Consider the following 13,216-nt stretch of genomic DNA (forward strand, 5'->3'; position numbering starts at 1 on the left):
AGTACTGTACAGTGATGATGATGATGACTTTGAAGCACTGAAAGCTACTGAAGTGCCTTTGAATTAAGGGTTTAATTAAGGCCACACTACCTTCTTAAATACTCAGTGTTCTGGTTTTTTTTTTTTTTTTAAACTGGATATTCCTGTATGGTGCATATCTATGATACAGTTCCCAATCATGTTGAATAAATGGGCATGCCAAAAATTCTTAATTGATTCATATCGATAATTTTAAATTTTTCCTTTAATAATTTACAGAATGTTCTCTGCTCAGTTAAGGTTTGGTATACTTTGTTTATATTTGCCTTTTATTTCTTTATATCTTAAATATTTAAACTTGTGTAAAGTTAAAGTATCAAATTGGTTCCTATTAGAGGGCTTAACCTTTTAACTCTTCAACAAATCACAGAGTTTAGTATATGTGTGTATGCATACACAGAATCCAGTTTCATGTTATCCCAGGTAGAATGTCATCTGATACTTTAGAAGAGCAAATAAAAACCTATCTCTGATTTTGTAAACCGTTAGAGCTTAAATACCTACTCAAGTCATCTGTTGAAAAATAATTGGCTTGCCTTATAACTTTCCGTGTCTGACCCTAACTGAAAGATTATTTGTATTGTACATGTATAGTTTTGGTAAATTAGAGCTTTTAGACTGTTACTTGGCATTTATTATATTAAATAGCAACTAGGACTGGGTCCATTTCTGGAAAATCCTAAATGCACATTTCTGTCAGGCCCGAGTGACAAACTTGACAGGCTACTTGAGCTATTCAAAATGTGTGAGTATGCAGTGTGGAACCTTAATTTTGTTTGGATCTCTGAAAGTTCTTAGCATTTAGGTGGTGGAGCTTAGCTACTGGGGAAATCATCTTTTTTAGTTTATTGAATTCTTCAAAACACATTGCATTCTGCTATGGTTTAACTTACTAAAATGTGCTTATCTGGTGTAGCAGTGCTGGTAAAATAGGACTTTCACAGCAACGATTTTATAGGACATCAGATTTGGAAAGGAGCCTTCAGTAACATTTCGTGGAGCTGCTCCATCTGGTGCTTGACTGCAGCACCCTACATCTGTGAAAGAAGGGAGCCGATAAAGTCGGTAATGGTAATTTCCCCCACAAGGATGTTTTCCTTGAGTGCCTGTTCTGTAGTATTTGACATGCTCCTTTTTCACCTGCTTACGCACCACTGAGTGACTTAATGAGTGAATGTGCAAATAGGATGGACAATTGTAAGAAAGTTTGTGACATATTTAAAATCACTGTGACTGATAGCTAGTGTTTTGGCCGTTTTATTTCTGTTTTACATAAAGCAAGAAGTTAAAAATAAGCATCAAACCTAAACAAGTTCAATAACAGCAATACAGAATCAAAATTAAACTTGACTTCTGGATTGTAGAAGTACAGTTCCTGTAGAGAGCAAATACTTCACAAGCACTGGTGAGAAATCTGAGGGAATCATCTGCAAATACTAAGTTTTTCAGTTGCGGACAGTGAAGTACAGAGCAGGGCCAAAGGAAATTTGTGGGAAAGTTCAGGTTCAGCTACTGCTGGCTTTAACATCCTTTTATGTATCTTGCTTGTAAAGATCTTCCATCCCTTTTTTAATGATCATTTTAGGATAGATACTTTAATTAGATACTTGTTGATACTTAAAGAGATGTTGAAGAAAAACTACCTAATCAAGACTATACCTTAATATAGTGTCAGTATGATTTTATAAGTTTTTTTTTTAAAGATTTTATTTATTTATTTATTTATTTGACAGAGATCACAAGCAGTAAGAGAGGCAGGCAGAGAGAGAGGAAGGGAAGCAGGCTCCCTGCCGAGCAGAGAGCCCGATGTGGGGCTCTATCCCAGGACCCTGGGATCATGACCTGAGCCGAAGGCAGAGGCTTTAACCCACTGAGCCACCCAGGCGCCCCTAGTGTCAGTATGATTTTAAAAATGGGGAAGTTATGAGGGTACCTAGGTGGCGCCGTGGGTTGAATGTCCGACTCTTGGGTTTTGGCTCAGGTTGTGATGTGGGGCTCTGTGTGCTCATTGTGGAGTCCGCTTGAGATTTCCTCTCCCTCTGCCCCTCCCCACGGTGTGCTCCTGCTTGCTCTCTAAATAAATGAATAAATCTTTTTAAAAAATGGGGAAATGATGTGAGTGGTTGGATTTTAAAGGCACAGGAACAAACCCTCAAGATTTGTTAATTACCAGGGTCTAGAACAGTGCTGTCCAGTAGAACTTTCTGAGAGGATGGAAATGTTCTGCATCTGCACTGTCTAGTAAGGTAGCCAGTAGCTACATGTGGCTGTTGAGCACTTGAAATGTGGCTAGTGTGACCGGAGACTTGAATGTCTTAACTTGTATTTAAATAGTTCCATGTGGCTACTTATTGGCCAGTGCAGCTCTAGAATCTATATTTTGAGGAAGTGAGAATATCCTTAACAAAACAGCTCATTTTGCTCAAATGAACGTTTACCAAGTGATTACCTTTTAAGTGGACATGACATTTTAATTCTTAGGTTGAAATGGATGTGGTTTTGCCTTATAAAGAGACAATAAATTTCTCAAAATATGAACTAACTCCTTAGCTTATTCAGAATTATTTGCATTATGGAATTTCCATTTATCTGCAACTCTCAGACACATTATCAGATGAAATGCTTTGACTATCTTAAGATGATGTTAGTCTTACTAATTGAAACTCAACTGAATTTATTGCAATTCAAACTGAAATGAAATTATTAGTCAGTTTTAGGCACCAAAGCTTCTGGATTTATGTGGTTCTAGAGACCATAAAGGATTTAGGTGAGTGAAGAGTTTACTTGAGTATGTGCGGTAGGGAGGGTTTGTGGGAATGGAGGTCCTGGAGTGATGTGAGGTGTGGGTTGAGGTAAACCAGATGAAATGGGACATCATTACAGAAACACTTCTGTCACCACCTCCCAACTTACTTTTTGGTTTTCTTCTAGCCTTAAGGTCTGGGTATTTGTAGGAACTGGAAATAAGAGTAGACCCATGATCTGGAAATGTTATGTGTCCACTGTAGGGCACTGGCTTCCTTATAGAGTTCTTGATGGAAATGAAGATGTTTCTCCAAAGCAGCTTTTTGCCTAAGGAGACAAGCCAACCACAATCCAAATATGATTAAGCATCTTAGAAATTGCCCTATAGAACCCTCCTACACTGTTGGTGGGAATGCAAGCTGGTGCAGCCACTCTGGAAAACAGTATGGAGGTTCCTCAAAAAGTTGAAAACAGCTACCCTACGACCCAGCAATCGCACTACTGGGTATATACCCCAAAGATACAAGTGTAGTGATCTGAAGGGGCACGTGCACCCCAATGTTTATAGCAGCAATGTCCACAATAGCCAAACTATGGGAAGAACCTAGCTGTCCATCAACAGATGAATGGATAAAGAAGATGTGATATATATGTACAATGGAACACTGTACAGCCATCAAAAGAAAAAAATCTTGCCATTTGCAACGACATGGAGGGAACTAGAGGGTATTATGCTGAGCAAACTAAGTCAATCAGAGAAAGTTACATGATCTCTCTGATGTGAGGAATTTGAGAGGCAGGGCAGGGGGTCGGGGGTGGAGAGGGAAAAAATGAAACAGGATGGGATCAGGAGGGAGACAAACCATAAGAGACTAAATCTCACGAAACAAACTGCGGGTTGTTGGGGGTTGGTGGGGAAGGATAGGGTGGCTGGTTATGGACATTGGGGAGGGTACATGCTATGGTGAGTGCTGTGAATTGTTTAAGTCTGAGGATTCACAGACCTGTACCCCTGCAGCAAATAATACATTATATGTTAATTTAAAAAATAAATTTATTTTAAAAAATTGCTCTTATAAGCTAGTAGAAGAACTTTGGGTTTGAGCAATCATCAGACTTGGGGCTGCTGATCTTGCATTTTAGTGGAGATCATACTCTATTCATTTAGTAACTTTACACATGAGTTTTGGAGTTTCATGAGCCTTCTACTGGAAAAGTAAAAGGAAAGGCAAAGCTAGCAGTTCTTAAACTCGTATTGCTGGAAGGGACTCCCTTGTTTTAGAGATGAGGAAACAGGCCAGAGAAAGAAGTTAAAGTACCTGGTCCGATGTCACCCAAGTGAAGATGAGATAAAGCCAGCTGGCATTAAGTTCTACCTCTGGGTGCACTGAGGCTATACCTCTCACTGCTTTAATTACTTGGTTTTCTGCCTTCAGCTACTTGGACTAGCTTTACAAAATCATTCAGCTTGCTTTTGGTCTCCATACTTGTGAACCCAGTCCTGCTGCTCTGACACATGGAATACATAATTTTGATTTTGAATCAAGACTTCCCTAATCTGTCTTTGAATTCACTTAACAGCTGGGGTGGGTGGTGGGCAACAGTTGAGAAAAGCCCAGGAGTTGAACAACTCAAGGTTAGGTGGAAAACCTTGAAAGAGAATTGTTCTGGCTGTCTTCTCTTTCTGGTCCCCTGAAGAGTACTTTTTTGCTTAGATTCAGCTTAAGTTGTAGAAAAACACATCTGAGGTGGGTAAACTGTTTACAGTCAAGACTGGACTCACACACTTTTCTGTGTTGTGCCCCTGTACCCTTCAATTTTGATGATTCTAAAGAGTGATGTCTATTTGTTGCTTTCTCTAAGGAGTGGAAATTCATAAGAAAGCAATGATAGAGCACCTAGCTTTTAGAGTCCATTGAAACCACATTGCTCAAGAAATTCTATTATCAGAAAGATGAAATGATGGTCTCCCAACAAGTTTCTTATGAGATCTGGTCTTCGCTTACTTCTCTGATCTCATCTGGAAGTACCTGTGCCTTGTTCACTTAGTTCCAGCCATACTGACTTTCCTTTATTCTTCCAACATGCCAGTTTCATTCCTTCTTTGAACCTTTGCTCTCACTGTTTACCTCCCAGATGTTTTTTCCTCCCAGATGTTTATCTGGCTCTTTGTCATTCAGGTTTCACCTTATAGAACACTATGAGAAGTTTTGCCCTTGGCAACCAATCTAAAGGAAGGGTCCTGCAATCATGTCACACGTTTAAAACTTTTTCTGTCTAGCATCTATTGCCAGCTAAAAAAAATTGTCTTTCTACCCCCAGCCCCAGAATGTAAATGCCAAGGGAGAAGAGACATCTGTTTTGCTTACTTCTGAATTCTCAGTGTCCAGAAGAGTGTTTGGCACATTAAAAGTAACAAAATACTGAGAAGGGCAGTGGTTCAGAATCAGGGGGTCTCAGATGTGGTCCTGGCACGGCTGCTTACTCACTCTTCGGCCTTGATCAAGATCCTTCCCCCCTCCTTAGGACTCAATTTTCTAATCTGTAAACCAGAAGGCTGAGAGCAACGAAATCGAAACTCCCTTCCAGCTTCAATACAAAGTCTACAAGCCATGAAGACATTCTATGATACCGACAGCAAAAGAATCTAGGATTTAGTTCTTCCAAACCACGCTTACGGAAAGTGGGAGAACTTCCCTTGTCTGGGGGCCGTGCAAATGTGGAATCAAGCCCCTGAAACGATCCCCCTGTGGCAACTGTTGCCCGACTATCCCCTACCTGGCTTCCTCCTGTGCTCGCGTCATGGCTTCCTCCAGGGCCAGCCGTGCTGCCTCCTCTTCCCGCTGCCTTCTCTCCTCCGCTTCGAGCCGAGCCTTCTCCTCGGCCTCCTGTTTCCTCTGCTGGTGCTCCAGCCGTTCTTCTTCAGCCATTTCCAGCAGGCGTTTTTCTTCCTCTGCTAACTGCATTTCCAGTTCCTTCTGCCTTTGCTTCCCAGCCTCTGCAGAATAGAAAGCGGGAGAGGGGTAGGCTCCACGGGGTTCCTGTTCCTGGAGAAAGTTCTCGGACCTAAACTCCCAAGTCTGATTCCCAAGGACTCGCCAGGAGATACTATGCCGGCTTCCCTGCCAGCTGCCAGCAACTCTGTGGGGATCAACTTGGGGTCAGTGTACAAATTTAAGAGTCCTTTATCAAGCACGTACTATATGCAGTGCACCGGGCAATGAGTACAAAACCTTGGCAGAGAATTTTCCAGAGCCTGAGGTACTCGTGGGAAATACGCAGGTAGCTGGGGAGAGGCATCAGATCGGGGTCTGGAGAAATTTTGTGCTTGTTCGGGTGAACTGACCAGCCGAAAGCGGGTCACCTGCTGACACCTGCTGAGCCTCACAAGTGAGGCCACAGAGATCATGCGGGTCCGCACCTGAAAAGCTGCCCTGAAGCCACCCAGATGTTTGCTTCCCTCGGCGAGCAGGGCTCCAGCCCCCATGTAGGCAGACCCTGGGCAATGCTGGAAGGGCCATGGGAGGGGCAGGATCCCAGTTCAGGAGGTGACTAAATTGGGAGTGGGGCCAAGAGTCCTTTCCACAAGCGAGTCTGTGTTTATTCTGATCATCTGTCTCGGCTCACTGCGGTCACCCATACTCATCCCTTTAGAAAGAAGAGCTTATGCATTTAGACTGCTTCACGCACCAAGGCTTAGGGTAGGAATAACTCCGGGGAGAGTCAAGTGACACCCACAGTGGGATAAAAATACGTCTGCCCCAGATAGGAGGTGCAGGCGGCTCCAGGAGCCCTTCCTCACCCGCCCGCTCGGCTTCCTCCTGCTGCTTTCTTCTCTGCAGTTCTCGAAGTTTCCTCCGGAACTCCTCCTGCTGCCGCCGGGCCCTCTCCCGGGCCACCTGCAACTGGACTTGCTGCTTCCTCTCCTCCTCCTCCCGCCGCTGCTGTTCTTCTTCGAGTCTCTGTTTCCTCAGGCTGAGGAAACAGCCACGGGATAGTCAGGGAAATGGCCACCAATACTGGGACATCCTTGTGAGACGAGCCCATGGGCAGTGCCCTGGGGGGCGGCTTTGCAGCTACGGGCCATGGGGACATGCCACTCAGACACTGGGTGTCCAAGGGAAGCCGAGCAAAGAGCAGAAGCAAGAAGGCAACTGGCCTGGAGCTAGAAGCCGCAGGTTTCCTCGCACAGCTCTGTGCTCTGGGGCAGGGGCACTGAGTTCCCAAAGCTTCATTTTCCACTGTTAGGAGATGAACCATAGAACTCTGGAGGCCTCCCAGGGTTGTTGGAAAGTGTAAATGAAATGAGTCAAGGCCTATGAAAAGAATCTAGAACAATGCAGACGGCCGCAGGGACTCAGCAAAGGCCTGCTGGGCTGGGTCGCAAAGCCCAAGAACACCCCATGAACGTGAACCTGGAGGCTCCCTCAGGGTCAGGAACGACTCCGTACCTTCCGACAGGTAACAGAGAACGGGCCGTGCTGTCTGCCTACTGGGCACGAGCCTCAGAACCAACCCCGGCGCTGGTGGAGGTCCACCTGGCCTTTTCCCGCTGTCCCCCGATCTGCCGGCGGCCGCGGACCCGCGGGACCCACCGCTTCTCCTCCGCGCGGGCGCGCTGCTCCAGCTCCAGCTCCTCCTGCATCTTCTCTGCTCTCTCCAGCTGCTCCTCCAGGAGCCGCTGCTGCTCCTCCTGCTCCCTTCTCTTCCTCTCCACCTCCGAGTGTCTCATCGCAGCCCTCTCCGCTCGCAGCCTATCCCGAGAAGCTCCCTCTCGCTCCCTCTTGGCGACGAGGGCCTGAGGAACCAGAATGTTCTGGTGAAAGGCAGAGTCTGTCTCGGGGGACCGCCCTCCTCCCCAGCTCCAAGACGAGTCCCCAGTGGTTTCCGCACAGACCATGGCCTCTGCCTGGGGCTGGGCGGTCTGACTGCCCTGGGTCCAGGCTTCGCACTCGCTTCGAGGTCTCAACTTAATTTCCCCGATATTGTCTTCTTCTTGGGGATGTTACCGGGGTTAACTGAAATAGGGCAAGTGCCAAAATAACGTCTGGCACACGGTCGTCTGGAGTTTTCGACCCTCGCTGCACTTTACAATCACATAAGGAGCTTTTAAACCTGACTTGAGGCCAAGGCCCCTCCCAGACCAATTCAATGAGAATATCTGGGTGGGGCCTCGGTGGTTTCTAGAAGCTTCTCCGGTGACCAGGACTGGGAAGCACAGGTTCTAGATAAAGGCTATCTTACCGCAGGTGGTCTTAGATGTAAATGTATTAGACTCACATTGAGTCCCAGGCAAACCCACTTTTTAAACGGAAGGTTTTCTCAGTTTACGTGAAGGATGTCTTCACTTTCCTTTTCTCCCTAACACCCTCTGCACTGTCAGAAATGAGCCCAGGAGGGAAACTTGGACTGTAACTCTTCCATGGGAGCTCTGTAGATCCTGCTTGGGGTGAAACTAAGCGGCTTATTAGCCTTTACAGAGCAGCAGAGTACTTTGGCTTGAAAATACATCTAAGAAATTCTGATTCTCTAGCAGACTCAGGAAAGTTCTGCCCACAGCTTAAAATTTTCACCTGCGGTGTAGAGCAGAAGTCCATAGTCTGCGCAGCTAGGATTGGGAACGATAAAGGAAAAATCTTTCTTTCTTTTTTATTAATTATTTATTTATTTGAAAGTGAGGCAGTGAGAGAGAGCATGAGCAAGGACAAGGTCAGAGGGAGAAGCAGACTCCCCGTGGAGCTGGGAGCCCCATGTGGGACTCGATCCCAGGATTCCAGGATCATGACCTGAGCCTAAAGCAGTTGTCCAACCAACTGAGCCACCCAGGCGTCCCGGGAAAAGTCTTTCTGAAACCCTTTTTAGTTGACCGTGGGCAATAAAATAAAGAAAACCATAGTAATTTAAAACTGACAAGAGCCCTACTTATAGAGTCAAAGGACCTGGATGTAAGTCTTGGCTCTACGGCATGATGGTTGTGTAACTTCTGACAACTTGGCTGCTTATCTCTAAGCCTCAGTTTCGAGGTCTGAGAAATGGGGATAATCACATCTGGTGCACAAGTGTGGCCGTAAAGATTAAATGAGATTCAGCAGAATTGTACCATATGCACCTGTAACTTATGTGGGGTTAAGCATAGCAGTTTAGCTGTAAGTATAATTGTGGCGTTCAAAGGTACTCTTTTTTTCTCCCCTACAACAAATGCAGTTCAGCACCTTCATGCCAATGGAAAAAAAAAAACAAAACGATTTATTCCAACAGCAGAAGAAAATTTGGTTGTGTTGGTCTTATTGAGAGATATATCTGTGTGGTATTTTAAAAAATTCATTGTAGCGGTGCCTGGGTGGCTCAGTGGGTTAAAGCCTCTGCCTTCGGCTCAGGTCATGATCCCAGGGTCCTGTGATCGAGCCCCGCATGGGGCTCTCTGCTCAGCAGGGAGCCTGCTTCCCCCCTCTCTCTCAGCCTGCCTCTCTGCCTACTTGTGATCTCGGTCTGTCAAGTAAATAAATAAAATCTTAAAAAAAAAATTCATTGTAGAGGGAAGGCTGGGTGGCTCAGTCAATTAAGTGGCTGCCTTCAGCTTGGGTCATGATTGGAGCGTCCTGGGATCAAGTCCCACATCAGGCTCCTTGCTTGGCAGGGAGCCTGCTTCTCCCCCTGCCTCTGCCTCTGCAATAAAATCTTAAAAAAAAAAAAAAAAAATCATTGCAGAGATTTTCAAGGGTAATTTTCCTTACACTCACTCAGGTTTTCTCTTAAATACTTGACATTAGAATCAAGGCTCCTGGAACAAAATAACTTCTATATGCTGCAGCACCTTGTAAAGACAGACAGATACGTGTGTATGAGCTGCCTGTGGCCCAGCTATGTGCCACAGAAAAGCAGATTAGGAAAGGAGGAATTTCTGTAGCCTTTGGGAGGTAAATAAAACATGAGCTCCCAGCCAGGCCAAGTGAAGGATATGTGCTTGGTGGTGGTGTGGTGGGGTGGGGTGGGAGGGTAGCGGGGGGCGCCTGGGTGGCTCAGTTGCTTAAGAGGCTGCCTTCGGCTCAGGTCATGATCTCAGGGTCCTGGGATTGAGCCCCAGGTCGGGCTCTCTGCTCAGCAGGGAGTCTGCTTCTCCCTCTCTCTGCTCATGCTCTCTAATAATTAAAAAAAAAAAAAAAAAAAAAGAAGGTAGGTACTTGGGTCTGATGGTCAAAGTCCACCTTTCCCTGCAACCATGAAGCCTGTGCCAACTTCTTGCTCTTTATGGGTTGCGTATATGCTGTGGCATCTTGGAAACCTCACAGAACACATCATTTCAGAGGGGCTTTGCCATGCTGTGTCTTTTCTTAAAGGGTCAGACGGTATCAAAGTAGAACCGCTAAAACCATGGTGCAGTAGCACTGTTTCAGTAACCTGCAATGTGGTGCAGGGCAGTTTCCCCCACTTCTGCGGTGGTACCAGTGAGAACAGAAATCTCTCTGGCCCAGGTGAGAATATTGGACCTTACTTTGGAAGGGTCCTCGTAACTTCGTTCTTCTTGAGATCCCCTGTTGGCAGGTGTGGTCTGGGCAGGTGATGATCTTCTGTCTATGGACACTTGGCTCTCCTGAGCATCATACTCGTGGGAGAGCCAAGGGTCCTCTACCACAGACTCTGCAGGGGAGAAACCTCTATCAGTAGTGTCTTCTGTTTCCTTAGAGTTAATGACATCAGGCCCACTCAGCTCTGCTACTTCCAGATTCCTTTCCTTCTGTGTATTTTTCCTTTTAGCTCTTGGTTTTCTTTCTTTAGGAATTAACTCTGATTTCTTTTCAGCCTTTGCTTCCTTTGACTTTCCTGGAGAAGAACAATGGGGGACAGAGTTGTAGCTACGTAAATGTCACCTCTGCCTGTTTTCCAGTAGCTTTTAAACTTCGGTGGAATCACCTGGGGTGTAGATTCCTGGGCCCCACTCCCAGAGTCTGATTCTGCAGGAATCTGCATATTAATGTTCACTCCAAGTGTTTTGAGAAGGGCGGTCCACAGACCACCCTTTGGGAAACTGCCTTATCCTGTTTGGATCAACTGTCATTCAGTAGTCTTCCTACTGAAGAAGGTCTGTTTCACCCTGATGTATGGTAGAAGCAAGACTCTCCACAGGGGAAAACTACAGACACACATGGAAAGTCAAGCCTCAAGAGTCTGGCTTCAAGTTGCGGTTTTGAAACCTGGCAAAGTTTAAGCCTTCCACACTCTCAGAACTCTTCCTCAGTTCACCTCTGGGGACCGCAAGTATTTCCTTTCCCCAGTCCTGCCAATGCAACCCAAGTCATGGGCTACAACAACGTAAGGTCAGCAAGACTTTAAAAAGCAAACCTCAAAAATAGATTGGGCCCAGGAGACAATCCAATCCCTTCCTTTCTGACAGCCTTTGATTTGCCTGGAGGGTCTTCTAAATCATGTGGCCAGGAAAGAATGGGTGTTAAGTTTTAAGCTAAAGAAAGTCTTCAGAAGCATGGGATTCTACATTCCTTGGAAGGTGTAACACAGGGAACCAAGAAGAAAAACAGCAGCTGGGTGATCATTCAGAGCTCCTTTCATCCTTCCCCTTCCCAAATGCCCTGTTCTCAAATGATGATAGTTATCAGTTCACAGAGACATGCTAAGACCATGTACTTGGAATCAAATGTCAGGGTCCGAGTCTGGGTCCACCAATTCCTGTTCAGTCTGTTCGATCTAATGCAAGCCACCCTATCTCTCTAGCCTCAGCCACTACGCCTTATAATAATAATGCTTACTGGGGCGCCTGGGTGGCTCAGTGGGTTAAAGCCTCTGCCTTTGGCTTGGGTCGTGATCCCAGGGTCCTGGGATTGAGCCCCACATCGGGCTCTCTGCTCAGCAGGGAGCCTGCTTCCTCCTCTCTCTCTGCCTGCCTCTCTGCCCACTTGTGATCTCTGTCAAATAAATAAATAAAATCTTTAAAAATAATAATAATAATGTTTACTTCAAGGGCGATGTTCTGGGGATTTCATGATGTCGTGTGTGCGGGGCTCTTAATACAGTGGGTATTCAGTAACTAGGGGCTGTTATTATTATTTCCTCTCTTGGTTGCAAGTCTCAAGGCAAGCCTGGTTTCCTCTCTTCCCTCTCTCCTAAGATACTGACATGAAGTAAGGCTGCAACAGCGTCTTAACCAGACATAGTCCAAAAGACTCAAAGCCGGTGGTTCGTCCCACTGGATTCATGCCGATTCTCTGTGACACCTCCCAGCCCCCACTAGGTGTCTTTTCCTGGGTCCCTTGTCAAGGGCACACTCCCCCTTACCAACAGTGGCCTCTGCTTCCCTGTGGACCTTTCCTTCTCTCCTCCCCTTGGGCGCCTTGGACTTGTCTGTCCTGGTTCTTTTCTTCCTCTTGGCTTTGCCAATCAACTCCATCTCCTAAAGGTGAAAAATTAAGGAAAAGGACCATGATGTGCAGGAAACAAGGAAGAAAAAAACCGTCAAAGGAAGAGTATGTTGACCAAAACAGCACGGCTTCGAACGGGCTTTGTGTGGGTTCCACATGGAGCAGAAGAGGGAGTCTTAGAATGGAGCTGGCGCCGAGATGCTCGGCTTCAGCCTTTCCTTTAATCCTGCTGGGTCTAATGCCAGAGCAGGAAAGAGGAACAGAATACACTTTCTGATCGTCCCCTTTTTTGATGCTAAATCATGATCTACAGAGTTGGATCAAAGTGAAGCAATTTTTAACTTTGATAGATTGCTATTGCTACAAATACTGTTTAGTTTAAATCAAAGCCAGCTTTATTCACTGTTGCATCATTTGCTAACTTTCCAGAAGTTTCTCAAGCAGATGACCACAACCATGTCAGTCTTCACCTTTCCCAATGGGCTGGGACAACCACGGAGAGTCCTCCTAAGAGAGGATGGCAGAGTGGGGACACAGCTACCCACTCAGTTCCTATAATATTTTGACATCCTAAAATACGTATTTGGTCTTCATCCCCAGTCTCTGGCATGGAGCTCCTGAAGCCATTGTAATTCCTAGAGCATAAATGTGGAAAGAGTGGCTTTTGTTTTTCATTAACACAACTCTTTCCAACCACACCTGAGATTGTGTTAATGAGGTGATTTTAGAAAGCACCTTAGGAGGGGGTGCTGGTTACCAGGGGAACCAACCGTGTTATTAGAGGGTTGGAACTTTCAGCCCAATACCGCAACCTCAGAGGACGGAGAACAGGCTAGCTTGCTTTAATCAATGCTTTTATCGATCAATGCCTGTGTGATGAAGCCTCCATAAAACCTCAACCAAACGAGTGTGGCTTGCTGCTGGGCTGGTGAACACATCCACGTGCAGGGAGGGGGGCACACACCCTCACCTCCATGGAGACATTAGCGCCCGCATTTGGGACTCTTCTGGACCTTGGCCTATGTACCCTTTCCTGTGGCTGTTCAGTCGTATACTTTAAC

At 45.8% G+C, this 13,216-nt stretch overlaps 1 protein-coding gene across 1 annotated transcript in view; it reads right to left on the minus strand.

Moving 5' to 3' along the window:
• Positions 1 to 114: 114 nt before the first annotated feature.
• Positions 115 to 13,216, minus strand: part of KIAA2012 (KIAA2012 ortholog) — a 103,406-nt gene continuing 90,304 nt past the window's right edge. Inside the window, exons 18-24 of the mRNA XM_032860062.1 lie at positions 12,073 to 12,187; positions 10,277 to 10,605; positions 7,380 to 7,582; positions 6,587 to 6,759; positions 5,563 to 5,782; positions 2,953 to 3,111; positions 115 to 1,076 (exon numbers count right to left, since the gene is read on the minus strand). Of these exons, the coding sequence (XP_032715953.1) occupies positions 2,973 to 3,111; positions 5,563 to 5,782; positions 6,587 to 6,759; positions 7,380 to 7,582; positions 10,277 to 10,605; positions 12,073 to 12,187 (1,179 nt within the window). The 3' untranslated portion in view covers positions 115 to 1,076; positions 2,953 to 2,972. The remainder of the gene's footprint in view (positions 1,077 to 2,952; positions 3,112 to 5,562; positions 5,783 to 6,586; positions 6,760 to 7,379; positions 7,583 to 10,276; positions 10,606 to 12,072; positions 12,188 to 13,216) is intronic.

Source organism: Lontra canadensis, unplaced genomic scaffold (genome assembly GCF_010015895.1).
Source record: "Lontra canadensis isolate GAN:19392208 unplaced genomic scaffold, GSC_riverotter_1.0 scaffold18, whole genome shotgun sequence".
Taxonomy (NCBI): Eukaryota; Metazoa; Chordata; class Mammalia; order Carnivora; family Mustelidae; genus Lontra; species Lontra canadensis.